Raw genomic sequence first — 19,578 nt, 5'->3', positions numbered from 1 at the left:
TATGTAGTTTTTCCCCCGTGTTTTCTTCTAGTTGTTTCATAGCTTGGGGTCTAAATTTCTGTTATTTGTATCTACATTGCTAGCAGTTAAACACAATCACAACCTCATATACCAGGTAATAAAACTTAGTAAAATACTATTGTAATAAAAATCATATGTATAGCATAGGAATAAACAATACAAGCAGAACTTTAATAAAGAGTCCAAGAACAAATTCAAATGGGAACTTAATATAAATAAAGATGACATTTCATTTAGAGGAGGAAAGATGGTTTACTTAATATATGGTGCTAGTACAACTGACTATCCTTCTGGAAGAAAACACGGTTACGCTTCTACCGCACTCCATATGCAAAAATAAACTCCAGATGGATTAAAAGTCTAAATGTGAAAAACAAAAATATTATATACAAATTTAAGGAATTATTTATAAAATTGTAAACTAAAGAAGACCTTCTGAAGCAAAAGATGAAACTCAGCAACCCTAGGAGTCACCATCTAAAAATAATAGTCATACATCACCTCTTCAAAAATTAACATTTTTCGTATAATGAAAGAAACTGTAAACAAAGTCAAAAGGTAAATGATAGACTAGAGTAAATATTTAAAACATATATGACAAAGGATGAAAGTTGCTAATGTACTTTTAGCTCCTAGAAGCCAATTTAAAAAAAAAAAAAACAATTCAATTAAAATTTGGCAAAGCATATCAACAGGCACTTCCAGAAAAAAAAAAAAGCAAATCACAGGCAATATGGAAAGATTCTCAACCTCTCTGGTATTCAAGTAAATACTAATTTTCTTGCTAATTAGCTCAATAATGTGTATAGCATTTTTGATCCATCAGATTGGCAAAAATAAAAAAGATTGATGAGACTATCAATATGGGTGTGGAATGTGAATTTCTACAGCCTGTCTGGAAATATAATCATATTTTTAAAAGCACATATCTATTGATCCAGCAGTAATACCTTTTATAATCTATTCTACAGAAAGAATATAACTAGTACATACATTCAAGGAAATTTATTTTAGCACGGTTTTGTAGGGGCAAAAAGGCATACCTAATCTGAAGAAAAAGAGCTTAACTTCCATCAGTATAGAATGGGTATATTATGGTATATCTATACTATGGAATATTATGCAACTTTTTAAAAGAATAAGTTAGATACTTGTGTATTGACCTAGAAGCATGAATGGATTAAAGCCCTTTTTTTTGGTCAAGTTTTCACTTGAAGACTGTGTTTACTTAAACAAGAAACAATTTGCATTTCATCTATTATATAAGGAGTCACACATGGGAAGTTGAGTTAATTGGCACTGTATTTCTGATTTATTCCTGTGACGTTTTAGCATTCCTTGAAGAGATGCACCTCAGGCACTGTCCAGCTGGTCTACCTCTCTACTGGGCTCGAGATGCTAGCGGTTCTAGCTTCTGACAATAGAGGAGTAACTCCTATTGGACCAGGCCTCCCACAGGTAGCACTATAAACTCTGGACAAAACAAACAAAAACAACAAGTACCTAAAGGCACTGGAGAGAAGCAAAAAGCAGACAGACACTGGAGGACAGGCAACACTTAGAAGAAGGGACAGTACTAGGTTTCTCAATTCTATGGCTTTTTGCAAGAGGGTAGGTCCTGCTCTGTGCCCTGGGGAACAGCTGAAATTCAGATAGATCATACACAGACTAAGTGCCTTGAAGAACCAAAGGATATAGCAGCTGGAAAGGAGGGCTGTCATCTCCGAAAGGAGAGAGCAAGAGAGTAGAGCTCCAAACTCTGCATAAACTCTGCCCAAACCTACAGCTGACTCCTGCACTATATCTGTGCAGAGCAGACTCTGGGCAGCCCAGGTAAGGCTGAAAGGACGGGACAGAGAGTTCTGCTGCTGCCCACCACAGCGGAAAAGACAGAGTTTGCAATCAGAGTCCAGCCAAAACAGCTGCTGGCCAAACAAACAAACAAACAAACAAACAAACCTTTTCAGTGGTAAAATAAAATCCAGAGTCTCTACAAATATCATTTACAATGTCCACAGTACAATCCAATACTACCAGGCATCTTGACCTAATAGATATTCTGTCCAACAACTGCAGAATAATATTCTTTTCAAATGCACATTCACCAGGATAAATCATAAACCAGGCCATAAAACAATACTAATAAATTTAAAAAGTTGATATCATACAGAATCAGCTTTCTAACCATAATGGAATTAAGTTAGAAATCAATAATGATAATATATCTTCTTAAAAATCTAAATATTTAGATATTAACTAAAAAAAACCACATGACTCGAAGAAGAAGTTACAGGGTACATTAAAAATATTTTTTAACTAAATAACAATGAAAATACAACATATCAAAATTTGAGAGATACAGCAAAAGTCTTGAATTGGAGAAATTTATAGCTTTAAATCCTTGTATTAGAAAAGATATAAAAGAAATAAAGAAATAAAATCAAAGAAATAAAAGAAATAAAATCAATGGCTGAAGGTTCAGCCTTAGGAAGCTAGATAAGAGCAAAGTGATCCCAAAGTAAGCAGAAGAAAGGAAAAAATAAAGATGAGAGCAGAAACCAATGAAGTAGAACACAAACAACAGAAAAATTAGCAAAACCAAAAGCTGGTTCTTTGCAAAGATCAATCAAATTGATAAACATCTATCTAGACCAATAGAAACAGAGAAACAGAGAAACAGAGGGAGAGAGAGAACATACCAATTAACAATATCAGAAATTAAATAGGGGCAACATTACAGATCCTACAGATATTAAAAAGATAACAAGGAAATATTATGAATAACTTCATGTAAGTAAGTCTGAAAAAACTTAAATGAAATGGACAAATTTCTTGAAAAATACAATATACCAATACTGGCACAAGATGAAATGTAAAATCTGAATAGCTTTGTATCTGTTGAGGAAATTGAAATTGCTAGCAAACCTCGCAAAGAAAAATTTAGGCCTGGATATTTTTACTGGTTAATTCTATCAAACATTTAAGAAAGAAATAACACTGATCTTCTTCTATCAGAAAATAGAGAAGAAATACTTCCAACCTCATTTTATGAGGCAAGATTAACCCTGATACCAAAAACTGACAAAAGACACCACAAAAACTTGCAGATTAATGTCCCCCATGAATATAGATGCAAAAATCCTTAATAAAATATTAGCAAATCAGCACACAATCAAAAGAAGGATGCATCATGACCAAATGGGGCTTATCCCAGGGATTCTAGTTTAGGTTAACCCTTTAGGACTAGTGGTAAATTTATGAAAAAGAGCTGCAAAATGAAAGCATCAGATCAAGAAAAGAATTTCTACAGTTGTTTTTTGAATTTACTGATAGGGAAAAAATAAGTGGTCAGATAGAGCAAAAAAGCACCAGACTAGGAATCAGGACCAGGGTTCTAGTTCTGCTTCCAACTCAAAACATGACCTTAGAAGGGTCACTTTGCCTCTCGTGGCCTTCATTTCCACATGTGTCCACTAATGACCTCTTAGGGTCTTTTCCAACACCAACACTCTAAGAGTCTATGAGGCCAAGTCCTGAATTTTTTTTTTTTTTTTTTTTTTTTGTTACAGCTGCCTAGACTTTCTGCTTCAGCACTTCAAAAGGCAGAAGTAGAAAATGTGCAAGATACGCTTTCACGCATGAATGAAGGCACCAACTGCACGCGACTTGAAGCGCTGAGGATCCCACACTTGAGAGCACCCACACATCCTCAGGAAGTACTTTCAAATTAACTCTCTGGAAGGCATCCAATATATCATTGTACTATGGGAAGATCATGAACTTTGGGCTCAGACTCACCTGAGTTTGAATAGCAGATCTGCTCCCTGCTGAATGACCCTGCATAAAGGATCTAACATCACTGACTCTCAGTTTCTCCATGTGTGAGGTGGAGATGATACCTATGATGCAGAATTATTGTGAGAATTGGCTGAAATAGCCTAAGAAAGTTCATGGATTGTGGTTGGTGCTCAATAACTGTTAGCTTTCATTCCTTTATCAGTAAAGAATTAGGTTTGGCTACATATAGAAGAACACCCAAATAATCATGGCTCAAACAAGACTGAGATGTATTTATTTCTTTCTCATGTGAAAGAATTCAGAGGTGGGAAACCTAGAGCTTATTTGGGAGCTCTGTGGTCAGCAGGGACCCAGACTCTGCCCACCTTTTTAACTCTACCATCCTTAGTGTATGGCTTCCATCCACATGGCCACCTCATGATCTAAGAGGGTTGTTGGCTCTCCAGCCATCACATTCACATTCCAGGCAGGAACTAAAAAGAAAGAGAGAGAGGCAAAAAGGGTTTTGCCAGCAGAGGTAAGCCTATTATAAAGAACTTTCCTGGACATCCCAGCCAATGACTTCCATTTACATCTTATTGGCTTCTTCTAAGTTGTAAGAGAGGCTGGAGAATGAAGTCTTTCAGCAGGACACATTGCTGCCTCCAAATAAAATTAGAATTTTGTTACTATGAAACAGGGGGAGAGTGGATATTGAGTGGGTAACCAGCAATCTCTGTGACACTTCTTTTTCTTGTTACTAAGGTTCCTTTTGGGTTGGTGATCATGGCACTACTTTAGAACAGCTGGCATGGCTTCTGAATCACAACACATTGCAAGGGAGGCAGCTCTTGGGTAATGAATGGATTTGAATTCAAAATCTAGCTTTGATACTTAAGTAACCCAGTGACCATAGGTCAGGGGAATAACCTTACTGGAACCACAAAGGAGGTGCTCAACATTTTGTTTCTCTGAACTTGAGATCCAGGGTCTAAAAAGAAGTGCTGCCATTGCTCAGAATGGCCCAAGGAGAGGCCCTCAGGCTGTGGCAGAACCTTCATGGGAAATGTCCATTTTGATGAGCTGGGAAGGAGGCTATGCTCTTGAGAGAGAGCTAGGCTTCTAGGTTTCATTTGCAATGCTACTTGTTCCTGAAAAGCTACAAATGTTCCCAAATTTCCTTCATTGGGTTTTAATATGATGCCCAACTGGGATGGGTTGAAACATCTTGAGCAGGTAGAAAGTCCAGTGTGTTTATAAGGCAGGTCATTTAACCTGTATGTCAGTATTTTCATCTATAAAATGGGCAGGTTGGATTTGATGCTTACAAACAAATAACTAATGTTACTGAACTCTCACTGTGTGTCGAGCCCTGTGCTAGGCACTGGAGATGTGAGCTGACCGAGTCAGGGGACACTGACAGGGAGATGGGCAGGGACGTAGAGGATGCTGGAGGAGCTCCAAGGGAGGGTCCCTTCCTGATGTTCATGTTTCATGAGAGTAAGGTAGTCCTGGCAGAGCAGGGGGAGCCCACAGGTGACGGAGAGATATTTTCCTGTCCACCTGCAGTGCAAAGTGATGCCAACACAGGCTGGTGCTGACCTGTGGGCCGTTCAGGTCACAGCAGGGCCTGCTGTGCATTTAGCACCTAAGCTAGTGGGCAGAAGCATGGGCTCTGGAGCCAGACTGTCTGGGTTCAAGCTCAGCTCTGTGATTAGTAGCTCTGTGTCCTTGGGCAAAAGTTATTTAAGTTATGTACCTGTAAAATGGGTATACTATTAGTATCTTCCTTATAGGATAGCGAAGAGAATTGAGATGAATTCAGATCACCTACTGTGGCATGCTCCTCCACCTCTACCTTTTTGTCCTAGAAAGTGAGGCTTCAATAACCAAGGAAAAGACGCCGGTCCCCAGGTCTGAGAGATTATGAAGTAACATCTTGAAGATATAAGGAACAGGGATTTTTTCCCTCCTTTCCTCCTCACTGTCCCTTGGATGGCACATGTTCACCCGTCTGGCCCCTCCTGTTTGCTATGCCAAGCAGGACTGTAGGGCAGCCTCTAAATCCAGGTTCTCCTCCGTCCTTCCTCAAGCCCATTCGCCTGCCATCCAGTGCTGGAGGACGGACTGCAGAGCCTGTGCGGGAGAGCCAGTGCACCGGGGCCAAGCAGGGCCCTTCAGAGGGGCAGCTGTCTCCCTCCCCGCAACCCATTCTGCAAAATATACCAAATCTCCATTTGTAAAACTAATGACACTACTTCCCCCAGCATGGCCCCTCCTGCTATACAAAGAAATGGGGTGGAATCACCAGCATCGAAGACTAGTCAGGTCCTTTCACCACAGGAGTGTTGGCCTCTGAATCCTCTTCCTGGCCAAATTCCAGAGGTCAGTGCTGCACAGCAGTGGGGGCAGAGTTTAGACAGCTGACCCAGCACCCAAGACTTTACCTGGCACTGGAAGATGTCCTCTAAGTGTGACAAGTATAGAAATATCCTTTAGGTTAAAAAGTTGTCCAGATTCTCTTAGTTAGGAGGCAGGAAAGGGCCTTCACATCCTAACATCCAGAGCTGGAAAGGAGGACCATGCATTTGAACAGTGGAGACATCAGGGGAGTTGACCTTGAGTGCATTCAACTCTGACAATGAATATAGACCAGACAGGTTTAAAGGCTTGTGCAGCGTGAGCAAGGCTCAGGGAGAGGGTAGAGTCTGGAAGCCCAGGGTTCAGGCAATGGTCTCCAAATAGGGTTTTCCACAGAGCCCTGGCATTGACTGAGTGGCACTGCCCTCCCGTACACATGAGGAAACAGGGCTCTTGCAGTTATGGCTTACCAGGGCCCCACAGTGGTTAGTGAAGGGCTGAGATAAGAATTTGGGGCTCCTGTCTTTCAGTCCAGATCTCTGTCCCGTGTTCCAAAGTGTCCTCCTCACCCCCTTTTCCTTCCCCTTATCTTCGAGCAGTCTAGCTTTTGCTGCTACAGACTGGACTCCTGGATGTTACTGGTGACCTCGGTACTCTGTTGTTTTTATATCAGATTTCATTCTCTCAGATCCTCCCAGTGACCCACACTACTGACAACCTTCTCATCCAAACCCTCCTTTCTTGGCCTCCTGGTTATTCGGTCCTGCCTCCATCCTGCCTCTGGTTATTCTAGCTGCCTTTGCAGACCCCTTGTCAGTGGTCCCTGAGCATGGTCCTTCCCCACCGCTCTGCCCTTGAGGCCAGGCTCCTGCTCTTCATCCCCTCATGCAGCTTCCACTCCAAGGGTAACCTCCTCCCCCGTCTCTCTCTTCTGCAATGACAGAAACCTCCTAGGACATCCCATGGGCACCTCAAACTCAACATTTCCAAACTGTAGCTCCCCATCATCCTTACTCTGATGGCTTTTATTCTGTATGGCTGATTTTTGACATTTTATATTCCCCTCCTCCAGGCTCAGGGTTCCAAAATTTTTAGTACCTGAACAGACCCTTCTATCCTTCTTTTGCAAATTTAAGGATTTCCTGGTTATATTCATTCATTCATTCACTCGTTCTACAAATTCTTTCTGAGCATATTCTCTGGCCAGACTTGGTTCCCGGTGGTTTCATGGTGAAAAAGACAGACTTGGATCCTGCCTTTGAGGGGTTTATAGTTGAATGGAGGAAACACAAGTTAAAATAAGTAATTGCACAAAAATACCTATGTAATTTATACTAAAGAACAGTATAAGGCTGTACCAGTGTATGATGAGGGGTGGCTACCTTGTCTGGAGGCCCAGAGATGTCCTGAAAATGGGGAATAGATATAGGGTATAGCAGACAGTGAGCTCATTTCTGCTTTAGGAATGCAAGACTTGTGGTGGTAAAGTAATGGTGCCCTGAATATGCCCATGTTCTAATCCCTAGAACCTGTGAATATGCCACCTTTCATGACAAAGGAAAATTAAAATGGTAGACAGCTTTGAGGTTGCTAATCAGCTGACCTTAAAATAGGGATATTTCCCTGAATTATCTGGGTGGGCCCAGATAATGTAATCACTAGGGTCATTAAAGAAGAGGGAGACAGAAGAGAGTCAGGGAGAGATACGACGATGGAAGCAGGGTCAGAGAGATGCTATGTTGCTACCTTAGAATATGGAGGAAGGTACCATGAGTCAAGGAATGTGTGTGGCCTATAGAAGCTGAAAGCGCAAGAAAATGGACTCTCTTCTATTTGGCAGAAAGAAACTTAACCCTGTCAACATCTTGATTTTAGCCCAGTGAGATTCATGTTGTACTTCTGAACCGCAGAAGTTTAAGATAAGATAGGGTTGTAGGAATTTATTACATTGACAGTAGAAAACTAATACACAGTCTCATTCTGATATTTCCATTCTTAAATCCATTTCGTTTATTTTTACGTAGGCTTGAACTCTAACTTTCTGGGTTCATCTTCTGGACCCTGGATTGTTGAGGACACCAAGGGCATCTGCTATTCAGATCAATTACAGGAGCGGGCAAAGGGCAAAGGGAGGAGGACAAGAAGGGGTCAGGCGAGTGTGAGGCTGAAGCGGGAGCTCTAGTCCTGGAATCGGGCAGTCCTGGTGCTGGACCCCAGGAGCATTTGTTCTCTGTGGAAGCCTGGGCAAGGTATTTGGCTGGTTTCTTCAGCTGGAACATGAAGACAGTGACAGGTGCTATCTCAGAGGTCGTTCTGAGAATGCACTGCAATGTGTGTAAGGCATTTGACACAGTGCCCAGCACAAAGCGATGTAATCAACCCAGTGACAACTCTATTGTATATTTATCACATGTGATTATGATTAATGTTCATGTGTCATCAGGAGACCAGATCCAAGGAATTGAAGAAAGGGCACTGGAGGGTACTGAAGGGCAACACCAAGCTCCCAGGGTCAGGTGCCCAGCCTCCTCCATCCTGTCTCCTCCCCTTTCCTGCAGGGGCAGCGGCTTGGGGACAAAACCCCAAGGGATGAAAAAGTGGCTCGGACAGCTGGTGCTCAAATACACCCCCCGCCCAGGTCCCAGAGGGTCCCAGAGGCCGAGCAGCCCAACCCTCTCCCTTCCTCCCCTCCCAGCACCCCCTCCACCTCGGGCTGCCCTTTAGTGGCCGATCAGGGTCGGTTTCAGGAGGAGTGGGTCGCACGTGGCACGAAGCCCCGCGACTCCTCCCTACCCCCGCGCAGGGGACCGTGCGGGGAGCTGGCCAGCGGCCCGGGCCCGAGGGGTTCTCACTTCCCCTCCCCAACCGCCGCGGGTGCAGGTGCCCGGGCCGAGCGCCGCAGGCGGGGCGGGCCCTGTGGACACGCCCTCGCGGAGAGTCCTGGCTGCCCGCCGGGAGGAAGCGCCAGAGCGGCGGCTGGGGCTGCGCGGAGCCCGGCGCCCTCCCGCCCCGCGCCCAGGGACGCCGCCGGGCACCGGGCACCGGGCACGCAGCGAGCCGGGGATGCGAGCTGCGCCCGCGGCATGGCAGCCCCAGGTGGGTAGGCAGGGCGCCGGGCGCTCTCCGGACCTCCGGCCCGCGCGCCCCTTGTCCCTCGGAGCGCGCTCCTCCTCTCACGTCTGTGCCTCTTCAGGGTGGGGGTCGTGTGCTCTGTCTGTTCTTAATGTTCTTTTCTCTGGTCCCTGTCGCGAACTTCCCACCCCAACTTTCCCACGTCCCGCTTGCCAGGCTGTTGCGCGATTCTCTTCGGCCCCTGCCCTGACCCTCCCCGGCGCCCCCGTCTTCTAGGTCTCCTCTTCTCTCTCCGTCTGTGGCCCTTGGAGCTTGTGAGGGTCGTTTCCCCTGTTCCTACGACTCTGTGACCTGAGAGACGAGTTGAGAGCAGGCGGAGGGCGGACTTGTCTATGCGGGCCATATGCTTCCCCTAGAGCCTCAGTGGACCAGTAGGGGGCGCTGAGATAGTCCTGAGCGGCGCTGGGAGGTGAGGACTGGCCCTTGAACCGGCTTCCCAAGCCCCCTTCCTCCACCCATCCCAGGTTTTGTGTTTTTCGTCAGGAATTTTGCGACGAACCTAAGAACACTATTCCTTAGGTTTACATTTCCTATGTCCTTTGCAGAACTTTGGGCACTGGGGAGAGTTGGAAGTCGCTGGGTAAGGCTACACACCTAAAGGTGCCAGGAGTCTTTTCTGGTGGTCTTGAGTTCCGTCTGGCTCATGGGTGTGTGTACTTGGCAAGTCACTCACTTACTGAGATCCCGGACAAACCATATAATAATGATAATGACTAGAGACAATGAACCTTTACTATGCACTTCAATAGATATCATGCACCTCATAGGTTCTCAGTGGTGACCAGGACACACCTGGTCTCTGCTCTCCAGGAGTTTATAGACTTGTGAAGGAAAGCAGTAAGTAAACAGGGAATTACTAGATGAGAAGAGATAGAGTTACCATGTTTGCAAATGGGTTTACTAGTATTTTCCCAGCCTGCCTTGTAATGTTTTAGTAGAGATAACACGTGAAAACAGGATGCAAATGCCTCTAGAAAAAGAAAATCTACCTTGCCAGGAGAAGGCACTGTTCTGGGTGGATGCAAGTAGATGCTGGAACGAAGAGCGAGATCTCCCCAGATGTACTGAGGGCCAGCCTGGTTATGGTGCTTTGGAAGCAGGGGTAGAAAAGGCCAGTGGGGCTAGTTCTGTTAGATTTAGTGGTTCATGCTCATTGTTTAAGAGGGGTGGGAAGGAGTCAATCTCAATTTTGTGGCTCTGGAGGTTAGAAGAAGCTATACTGTGAATAAGGACTCCCTGGTAATAGTAGGCTCACACACTCTTTTGAAAGCCAAGGCAGGTTTATCTAGAGGGAATTCATTCATTTACAAATGTTTATTGCATGCTTACTGTTTCCAGGCACTATTCTAGGTGTCAGAAGTGATGCCCCCACCACAGAGCTTACAGAGCAGTGAAGGCAGGCAATACACCTAATAAGAAAGTTCTTGGTATGATATTGCTATGGAAAGACAATAGAGAAGGGTGAGGGGGATTGGGGTTAGAATTTTAAATGAGGTGGCCAGGTTAGGCCTCATGGAGAAAGGGATATTTGAGCCAAGACTTGAAGGAGGAGAGGGAGGGGGCCCTGCGGGGAAAGAGTGCCCAGCTGATGAGTATATTGGCATGTTTAAGGAACAGAGAGCAGGCCAAAGGGGCTGGGGTAGCTGAGTGATGGAGGAGAAAGAGATGAGGTCAGAGAATGAACCAGTGAATCTCCCACCTCCTGCCATGGCTGGGAACAAACCCTGGGTGGCTGAGTCCAGGAAACACAAACCAGAAGGGTCTTGGACAGAGGAAGCCGAGAAAACCACTCTCACCCAGTGTCCTATGTGCATCTCTCCAGGGAGCAAAGGGGTTAGGAGGGCAAGATGGGGACCCTTGCCCAGTGGCCAAACCTGGGGGTATTTATGAACACTGTAGCTACTTCCGCAGGTGTCTGTAATGGTTAGAGCTATCAAACCTTCTTGCTGTTAGCATCCGCTGTAGTGAGACACCACTCCAGGTGCTGCAAGCGGGAGTTGGGCCTCTAGGGTCCCTGGGGACCCCTGAGGTCTAGAGGTACAAGAACCTGTGGGGACAGGTCACAGTGGTGAGAACAGTGCCTCTCGCCAAGATGCTGTAGGCTCCGGAGTCATCCAGGCTACTCTTCCTTATGGTCTTCTTTTAAAAACAGCTTTATTTTGAAATCATGCACCTGCCACATTCATCCATTTAAACTACACGATTCAGTGATTTTCAGTCTTCACAGGTATGTGTAGCCATCACCACAGTCAATTTTAGAAGATTTTCATCACCTCAAAAAGAAACTCTGTAAGCTTTAGCCATCTCCTCCTTATTCTCCCACCTCCCCACCCCTGAGATCTACTTTGTCTCTATAAATTTCCTTACCCTGGACTTTCATATGAATGGGATCCTGTAGTATGCGGTCTTTGGTGACTGGCTTCTTTCACGCAGTGTAATGTTTTCAAGGTTCATCCGATTGTAGCATGTGTCAGTACTTTTTACAGCCTTCTTAAATTCCCTTCCATCAAAGGGTAAGAATTAGGCTTTTATTTTCTGAAAGATATGTTTGCTTGTTGAAATCCAGGAGAATATTGGTTCCCTGTCCTTGAGAGAACCATGGGTAGCAAGATAAAAGGAAATGAAATTAGTCTACCCTGGAATACTCTCTGGATCTGCGATGGTGTCTTGTGTATTTACACATGAGAGAGGAGAGACAGAGGCCATAATTTACTTTCCCAAGTGGCCGCGTGTGTGGCTGGGTGTAGACTAGAACCCTGTCCTCCATGAGTCAGCCTCCAAGTATTTGAAGAAAGCTCTCATAGCTTTTCCTGCCCCCTCTCTCCACGGCTTCTCTTGCCTTCAGATCCTTCTACCATTCCTGGATTTACAGGACCGTAGGGCTTGAAGGGACTTTCAACTTTTTTGTGATCTTAACTTCCATCTGATCTTTGAGGTCTGGGCTGGGTAGTCTGAGGAGCTCTCTGGAACTTCCTTCCTATTCTTTTCTCAAATCGATTCTGAATCATTTGAAATCATCTCTTTTTCCACTGCTCTTATCACCACTGTGGCTTCCTGCTGCCACCAGCCAGACCCCTGCCCTGCTGTCATCCATTCCTTTCTCCTATAGCCCAACCTGTTCTTTAAGCTTTATGAGGACAGAGACCCTTCCTCATTTTTGTCTAGGGTTTACAGACTCCTTGTTGGTTTATGTATTTAGTTTCTCCTGATTAACAAGCAAACAGAAATCTGAGAAGTGATTCAGGACATGTGCAGAGATGACTCATGTTTAAAGGAAAGGAATTGCTGCTGAAGAAAGTGATGTCCCCATATGAGGAAGAGTTGCTGACAAAAAATTTTGTCCTGTATTGCTACCCAGCACATCATGGAGGGATTTTAACTTCCACTTTGGACTTTTTTACAACTTCCCCAGCTTTCAGTTTCAGCAGCACAGCAATCTTCCAGAGGGTGATAGGTTTCATTGTGTCCTCATTTAAACTGAGGCAAAATTTGCCCGATTTAATACATTGGCCTAAGTCACACCAGAAGGTAGTGACCAAATAGGTAGTGATATTCACCAGTCTGCGGCACTAACCACTTCCTTTTCAAATACTTTTCCTCAGAGAGGGTTGAATTTAACTCTAGAACCCCAGAATGAGACATTTTAAATAGCTATTTTCCATACAGAAGAGGCTAACCTCTTAAGTGCTTTTTATTTCAATTGTATTTTAATATACTTTAAGTTTAGAACAGTTGTAGATTTCCATAAAAACTGCAAAGATAGTACAGAGAGTTCCCGTACTTGTATATTCCACACCTATTTCCCCTGTTATTAACATCTTACATTAATGTGATACATTTGTTACAATTAATGAACCAATATTGATAAATTTATTATTAACTAAAGTCTATGATTTATTCAGATTTCCTTAGTTTTTATGCAATGTCCTTTTTCTGTTCCAGGATCCCATCCCAAATACCAAGTTATATCCCGTTAGGCACCTCTCGGCTGTGATTTTCTCTGATTTACCTTATTTTTGATGACTTTGACAGTTTTGAGGATTACTGGTCAGTTATTTCGTAGAAATTGAGATTTGTCTGATGTTTTTCTCATAATGAGATTGTGGTGATAGGTTTTGGGGAGGCAAATCACAGGGGTAAAGTTCCATTCCCATCACATCATATCAAGGATATATACTATCAACATGATTTATGAGTGTTGCAGTTGACCTAGATCACTACCTTTTCTTTCTTTCTTTCCATACTGTGCTCTTTAGGAAAAACTCATTAAGCAGAGTGCATACTTAGAAGGAGTTATATTCTACCTCCTTGAGGGTGGAATTATCTACATAAATTATTTAGAATTCTTAAGCATGAGAGATTTGTCTCTCTCCCCCAATTTACTTATTCAGTCATTTATTTTTATCAGTATGGACTCATGGATGTTTCTTTTATACTTTGGACTATAATTCAATATTATTTTACTCATTTTGTTGCTCATATTGTTCCACTTTTGGCCATTTGGAGCTCTCTAAGTTGACTCCTGTGTTCCTTTGACATATGCCTGTCATATATTTGTTTAAGCAGTTCCTTATTTTCTGGCACAAGATGTTCCAGGCTCCTCTTGTATATTTCCTACCCCCAGGAAATACAGAATCCTAGAATCACTCCTAGAGACAGTCATTTCTCTAAGGTTCCTTTTATTGGAGAATGGTAATAGAAACCAGTGGTACTAGACGTGTTTTAATTGTATTTTCTAAACTATATTCTGCATTTCCTTGACTTGTTAGATAGGGCGCAACTTAGAGATTAAAATATGGGCTTTGGAATCAAGTGGACCTGGATTCAAATCCCTGCTCTGGCACTGACTAACAATATGATCTTGGGCAGCAGCTAATCTTCAGGTTTTAATGCTTATGTCTATAAAATGGGATTGTTTATAGCATATACTTTGCAGGATTGTTCTGAAGATTAAATGAGAGAAAGTACACGAGATGCTTAGCAGCGGGACTGGCACATGGTCAGTGCCCAGGAAACAGAGCTGAATTACTATGTCAACTTTCCTTGATGACTTGGAGTCTTTAATAAATGGCAAGAACTGTGAGTGAGCTGTTAACAGAGGAGCAGGTACTGGTGAGGCAGCACCCAGGGTGCATGAGTACTCACTCCCTCAGTGGCCCTGGCGCTTGTCGTCTGAAAAATGTTGGCTTACTTCTCTTACTAAATCCTTCTCATAAAACTGGAGTAATCATTCACTTATGGCCACACAATCTTTAGGCCAGTGTGAAGCTGTTGCTTTTCTGCTAGGTCTATAAGGGTTCAAAGACCCAAGTTCCCTCTTAAGGGTACTTACGCTCCAGGAAATCCTTATCTGCCCTCTTCTTCCCTTCTTTGCTATCACTTGTCAACCCTATTGAAAACGTTACCTATGCTTTCTTCATCACAAACACGGCACCACAGCCATCCCTTTCTGAGATCTCGTTCTCCTTCTGCCTATTTGCACAAATTGTTGACATGATACTTATTAGTATATCTGTGAATATGGGGAGAGAGGTGATGGCTACTTTTTCTCACTTTTGCATTTGTAACTGAATTCCAAGCATAGCATCACTAACACTGTATCCTTAATATTATAATGAAATGTGAAGTCTTGCACATTTCTTACCTGATGGCTCAGGCTCATTCATACTCATCTGCGATAACACTTCACATTTAGAAGGACATTTGCTTCTTAGGATAAACCACCCACATAGGAATGAGGGGCAGAAAGAAGGCAAAAGTATTCTGATACTTCAACTCTGCTTTTCTCAGTGTGAGCCCTATAGTTATGTCACTTTGCCAACTTTATGCTTCCTATAGTCCTGAAATTATTTTTCCATTAAGGTACAAAGAAATGTTCTACACAGACCGTGGTTACGAGAGGTGGTGGTGGTGGGGGGGGTGTTAGCGAGAAATTGGTTAATGGATACAAAGAACGATTACGTATTGTGATGATGAATATGCTAATTATCCTGATTTGATCATCACATATTGTACTCAAGTATTGATAGTCAACTCTGTACCCCACAAATATATGTAATCAATTATGTTTCAATAAAAAAGAAAAAGAATCAGAAAAAAGAGAAATGTTCTACACAGGAAAAAAAAAAAGATTGAATCAGCTAAGATTTTATTTTCGGGAAGGCTATAACACCAGTATATTAAAATTTTGTCCTTAATCTGCTTAAACTTTGGTATCAGGGTCAACATTTCTGAAAAGGACTATTTGATTCACAATTGAAGAAACAGACTATGCTCAGAATTGAGTTCTCCGTAGAGCCACAAGTGTCCACGACATCATCAGAATTGCTGACTTTTCTCCAGTTCCATACTGTCTTCTAATACTGACTTTTAAAAAGTTTCAACATTAACTTGTACAAATTTGTGGGGTGCAACGTGTTGTTTCAGTACATGCATATACTGCACAATGATTCACTTAAGGTGGATAGCATAGTTTTGTACCCATTAGCCCACCACTGCTCCTCCCCCGACCCCCCTCCCTTCCTGGCCTCTGGTAACCATTATTCTACTCTCTACTTCTGTAAGAACCATTTTTTTGTCTTTTTTCTTTTTTTTAGATTACACATGTAAGTGAGATCATGTGTTATTTGTCTTTTTGTGTCTGACTTACATCACTTAACATGATGGTTTCCAGTTCCATCCATGTGGCTGCAAATGATAGAATATCATTTCTTTTTATAGCAGAGTAGTATTTCATTATGTAAATATCCCACAGTTTTTTTATCCATTCATCATTGATGGGCATGTAGGTTAATTCCATCTTTTGGCTCTTGTGAATAGTGTTGTGATGAACATAGGAGTGCAGGCGTCTTTTCGATATATTGATTTCATTTCCTCTGGGTATATATCCAGGAGTGGGATAGCTGAGTCATAAGGTAGATCCATTTTTAGTTCTCTGAGGAACCTCCATACTGTTTTCCACAATGGCTTTACCAATTCACATTCCTGCCAACAATGTACGAGGGTTCCCTTTTCTCTGAATCCTCACCAGCATTTGTTATTTTCTGTCTTGTTGGTAATAGCCATTCTGATGGGGGTGAGACAATGTCTCATTGTGGTTTTAATTTGCATTTCCCTGATGATTAGTGATTTTGGCATTTTTTTTCATAAGTTGTTTGCCATTTGTATGTCTTTCTTTGGAGAAATGTCTTTTTGGGTCTTTTGCCCATTTTTTAATGGGGTTATTTGGTTTCTGCTGAGTTGAGTTCCTTATGTATTCTGGATATTAGCCCCTTGTCTGATGTGTAGTTTGCAAACACTTTCTCCCATTCTATAGGTTGTCTCTTCACTTTGTTGATAGTGTCCCTTGCTGTGCAGATGGTTTTTAGTTTGATGTAGTCCCATTTGTGTATTTTTGCTTTAGTTGCCTGTTCCTTTGTAGTCTTGCTCAAAAAAAAAAAAAAAACGCTGCTCACTTGCATTTTGTGTGGTGTTTTCCCTGTGTTTTCTTCTAGTAGTTTCATAGTTGCGAGTCTTAAATTTAGGTCTTTAATTCATTTTGAGTTGATTTTTGTGTATGGTGAGAGATAGGGGTCTAGTTTCAGTGTTCTCCTTTTGGATATCTAGTTTTGCCAACACCATTTATTAAAGAGACTGTCCTTTCTCCAGTGTATACTCTTGGCGCTTTTGTCAAAAATCAATTGGCTGTAAGAGCATGGGTTTATTTCTGTTCTCTCTTCTGTTCCATTGGTATATTTGTCTTTTTATGCTACTACCATGCTGTTTTGAGTTACTATAGCTTTATAATACATTTTTTTTTTTTTTTAAAGATGACCGGTCAGGGGATCTTAACCCTTGACTTGGTGTCAGTACCACGCTCAGCCAGTGAGCAAACCGGTCATCCCTATATGGTATCCAAACCTGCGGCCTTGGTGTTATCAGCACCACACTCTCCCGAGTGAGCCACGGGCCAGCCCTTTATAGTACATTTTGAATTGACCTGAATGCAATGCAGTTTGAACTGAAGATACCTTCTTTATTTTTATTTTTGGTGGCTGGCCAGTATGGGGATCCGAACCCTTGACCTTCATGTAACAAGGCTGCACTCTAATAAGCTGAGCTAACTGGCCAGCCCTTATGGTATATTTTGAAGTCAGGAAGTGTGATGCCTCCAACTTTGTTCTTTTAGTTCATTATTGCTTTAGCTATACAGGGTCTTTTGTGTTTCCATACAAATTTTAAGATCATTTTTTCTATTTCTGTGAAGAATGCAATTAGTATTTGATAGGGATTGTGTTGAATGCATAGATTGCTTTGTGTAATATTGACATTTTGATGGTGTTAATTCTTCCAGCCCAAGAACATGGGATATTTTTCCATTTATTTGTATCCTCTTCAGTTTTTTTCACCAATATTTTATAGTTTTCATTGTAGAGGTCTTTCACATCCTTGGTTAAATTTACTCCTAGATATTTCATTTTTTTTGGTAGCTGTTGTGAATGGAATTACTTTCTTGATTTCTTCAGCTATTTTGTTACATGTATAGGAAGGCTATTGATTTTTTGTGTTGATTTTGTGTACTGCCAGTGTACTGTATTCATTTATCAGTTCTAGTAATTTTTTGGTGAAGTCTTTAGGGTTTTCTGTATATATGATCATGTCATCTGCGAATAGAGATAGTTTGACTTCCTCCTTTCTGATTTGGATGGCTTTTATTGCTTTCTCTTACCTTATTGTGCTGGCTAGAACTTCCAGTATCATGTTGAATAAGAGTGGGGAAAGTGGTTATCCTTGTCTTGTTCTAGATTTTAGAGGAAAAAGCTCCAGTTTTTGTCCATTCAGTATTATGTTAGCTGTGGGTTTATTGTATATGGCTTTTATTGTGTTGAAGTACATTCTTTCTACACCTAATTTGTTGAGTGTTTTTTTCATGAAGGGGTATTGGATTTTATCAAATGCTTTTCCTGCATCTATTAATACTGACTTAAAAAATGTGCACACCTTCTCTTCAAAAATACTCCCAGGCTGATCAAGTAGTTCCTGCCGATAAGCCTATTGGATTTTATATTAGCACTGGATAGGGATCCAGCAAAGCAGGAGCTCCAAAAAGAATGAAACTCCAAACTTTTGTTGTATTTGATATTTAAAAAAAAAAAAAAAAAAGTTGGTAAGGGCCGAGCCCGTGGTGCACTCGGGAGAGTGCGGTGCTGGGAGCACAGCGATGCTCCCGCCGCGGGTTTGGATCCTATATAGGAATGGCTGGTGCACTCACTGGCTGAGTGCCAGTCACGAAAAAGACAAAATAATAATAATAATAATAATAATAATAATTAAATAAATAAAAAATAAAAAAGTTGGTAATATCCTGGGAGAAATCAGAACTGTGTTGTGTTTACATTTTCTTTCCTCCTCCCTCCCTCCCTCCCTCCCTCCCTCCTTCCCTCCTTCCTTCCTTCCTTCCTTCCTTCCTTCCTTTCCTATGAACATAGTGGTGAATGGGGGCAGGAAAGAGGATTCCTTCCATGATCTTTTCAGATCTTAGAGCCTCAAGATCTTGCCTGAGTCCTGCGTCTGACCTTCTTGCCAGGAATCACTTGGTGAAATGTGGTCCAGGGCTGGTACTTAATTGTGAAAATCCACAACTTTGATGGTTCTTAAGCTTCACAAAGTGATCAGCTTGCTTCTCTGAAGGAGAGGAGGGATCCTATTGCACTGTATGGTACATGGATGTACACCAATAAAATCCGATACTCCTTTATGATAAAAACTCTCAAGAAATTAGGTATAGAAGGAATGTACCTCAGCACATACATTTGGAAGGGGTTGTGGTCACTCCTTCCAAATCACTCACAGAACAATGTTTGTTGAATTAGTGGAGAGACAGCCCCCAAAACAGTGGTAACAGCTGTGTTAAGAGCCAAGCTTCTGTGAACTTTGGTAATTGACAGATATGACTAGTTACTCCTAAGTTTCTCAACAGAATTCCTGACGGGAGACAGCCGGGGCTGGGAACCCAAGGCCAACTTGAGTGTTGGTCCGGGATCTGCTTTTACTTTTCTGAGTGTACGTGTGAGCACGTCTCTTAATCTTCCCATAGAAAGAGTTTCTTTTATCTATAAATGAGGAGTTTGGGCCAAGTGATCCCCCAAATCCCTTTTTGACTCTGTTTCTGGCATCTGTGCTTTATTAGATGAAAAAGAAAGCCTATATCATGGACCAGGTGTGGTGAAGGACACCTTACAAATAGTATTGTGTAGGTCAAAGCAGTAATTCAACTACAATTACCATTTACATCAATGCATTGTTTGT

General features: G+C 42.3%; 1 protein-coding gene across 1 annotated transcript in view; it reads left to right on the top strand.

Annotated features, from left to right (window-relative positions):
* Positions 1–9,181: 9,181 nt before the first annotated feature.
* PIK3AP1 (phosphoinositide-3-kinase adaptor protein 1) overlaps positions 9,182–19,578 on the top strand; it is a 125,406-nt gene continuing 115,009 nt past the window's right edge. Inside the window, exon 1 of the mRNA XM_063102722.1 lies at positions 9,182–9,255. Coding sequence (XP_062958792.1) covers positions 9,243–9,255 — 13 coding nt within the window. The 5' untranslated portion in view covers positions 9,182–9,242. The remainder of the gene's footprint in view (positions 9,256–19,578) is intronic.

Source organism: Cynocephalus volans, chromosome 7 (genome assembly GCF_027409185.1).
Source record: "Cynocephalus volans isolate mCynVol1 chromosome 7, mCynVol1.pri, whole genome shotgun sequence".
Lineage (NCBI taxonomy): Eukaryota > Metazoa > Chordata > Mammalia > Dermoptera > Cynocephalidae > Cynocephalus > Cynocephalus volans.
The sequence above is the reverse complement of the archived record's forward strand: the minus strand, read 5'-3'. Positions and strand labels throughout refer to the sequence as shown.